This window comes from Salmo trutta, chromosome 33 (genome assembly GCF_901001165.1).
Source record: "Salmo trutta chromosome 33, fSalTru1.1, whole genome shotgun sequence".
NCBI classification, from domain to species: Eukaryota; Metazoa; Chordata; class Actinopteri; order Salmoniformes; family Salmonidae; genus Salmo; species Salmo trutta.
In genome coordinates this window covers 30,279,097-30,281,043 of record NC_042989.1, presented here as the reverse complement: position 1 = coordinate 30,281,043, position 1,947 = coordinate 30,279,097, and the positions used below count along the sequence as shown (strand labels likewise).

The 1,947-nt window shown below is 40.8% G+C and overlaps 1 protein-coding gene across 1 annotated transcript; it reads right to left on the bottom strand.

Moving 5' to 3' along the window:
- Positions 1 to 463: 463 nt before the first annotated feature.
- Positions 464 to 1,454, bottom strand: LOC115172153 (tripartite motif-containing protein 35-like). The gene is made up of 3 exons (XM_029729314.1): positions 1,444 to 1,454; positions 1,240 to 1,358; positions 464 to 1,023 (listed from the first exon to the last, which is right to left on the bottom strand). The coding sequence occupies exons 1-3, from the start codon at positions 1,452 to 1,454 to the stop codon at positions 482 to 484; spliced, it is 672 nt and encodes a 223-aa protein (XP_029585174.1). The 3' UTR covers positions 464 to 481.
- Between the last annotated feature and the right edge of the window lie 493 nt (positions 1,455 to 1,947).

Genomic DNA, 1,947 nt, shown 5'->3' with positions numbered 1-1,947 from the left:
TAAACTTTTATACTAATTCGATGTGGTCAAAATGGCAGCTTGTGTAATGTGGACATGCTGTCCACATCATGGAAAGTAGTATAATATAGCAAAATAATTAGATATAGCAAAATAATGAAATATCTTAGTTTAGGATGATAGTAAATTAAGCAAATTCACAGATTTTTACAATAATCACATATATTTGTTACTGGTTTAACCATTTAGAGAGGTTTCTCTTCTTATGCGCAATTTAACAAGGAGCTAAAGAAAGAATTCCCATCATTTTCTTTACCTTTATTTAACTAGGCAAGTCAGTTAAGAACAAATTCTTATTTACAATGACGGCCTAGGAACAGTGGGTTAACTGCCTTGTTCAGGTGCAGAACGACAGATTTGTACCTTGTCAGCTCGGGGATTTGAACTTGCAACCTTTCGGTTACTAGCCCAATGCTCTGCCCCAAATGACTGTGTAGAAGCCCATTCAATCGCCCTCCCTACTCTAGTTGTGCTGTTCCACTGTTACAGAGGTTTTCACTGGTAAGACTCTTAGTGAATGTGAGAAAGTAGACCAATTAAAGTAAAAGAACGGAAAGACTCTTTCAGTGAAAGTGTGTGTTGATGTGTGTAGGTGTGTGTTGTTACCAGGGTCAGAGAATGACAGCTTTCCTCTGTCCCTGTCCAGTTGTACTCTGACCCTCTGAGGAGCTCTCTGTTTCAGTGTGAATAGGGTGGGGGACGAATATGGCATGTATCCAGCATTACACCACTGTTTTCCACACATTCTAACCCAGTGGCCATGTCCTTTCCTGGAGACAGATTCTGGGGCCACACCTACAACAAAGAATTGACTATCTCCAACCTCAATGTCCCAGCTGTGTGTCCCTGAGTTAAAGCCCTCTGAGCCCAGGACAAGGTCAGATTTATCAAACCTCTCTGGGTTGTCAGGTAACTTCTGTGTCACTCCAATGCATCTCATACTGGTCAGATCATCAGAGACGAGGAGACCTGGGTGACCAGTTTTGGGGTCCAGAATCATAGGACCTAAAGAGATGGAAACACAGTATGACTAAAACAAGGACATTTCATATGATGTTTATTTTTTAATAACTACTTTTATGCTATGATTAACATAATACATTGCATATTTTTCAATACAATTATAAATGTGCATATCCATGACTGTCTAGTTCTGTTTGTTTCTTTGGTATAAATATATAATCATCAATTTTATTTGTATAATCATAACACAATACTCACTGTACTGAACAATTTCCTGCATCTTCTCCCAGACTCTGAACTTCAGGTTGCCCAGGTGTTTGGCCACATCTATCAGCGCTCCGGAGACCAGCTGTGGATCTGGCAGTGTGCACTTGGCTCTGGAAGAACATTGAAGACTCAGTGCTGTTGTGAGGTTGGGTTCAGAACCACAGAGAAGAGAGACACAGGAGGGAGATTACTTACCTTTTCACCATGGCTGTGTAGTTCTGCAGAAGGATAGAGGTTTGTCAATGTTATCAATCAATTTATCAGACAATCGTTGTCTACAAAGGACAAATATGTTGGTTCTTACTTGTAGAAATGAGATGTCTTCAGCTCCCAGCTCCTCCTGTATGGCTCGGATTGTGTCTGAAAGGCATGATAACTCTTTACTCATCTCCTCAATCTTCTTCTTCATCCGATGACTCTTCTGCTCCTCTTCCTCCCTCGTAGCAGCTATCCTGGCTGCCTCTTCCTCTTGTAGCAACTGGTGAAGCTTCTCAAACTCCTTCTTAACTTGCTTTTCTGTAGTCTGGGCCTGGCTCTGGATACAGTGAGAGGAATACGTGGGTAACTGTTTATCCACACACTTGGTGAATTAAATATATACAAAATATTGCATACTAGCAGCATTCAGTAGTCTTACCTTTTTGTGGTCTGCTGTTCTATCACATGTTACTTTAACTATGTGTCATAGGCGTCGAAAGG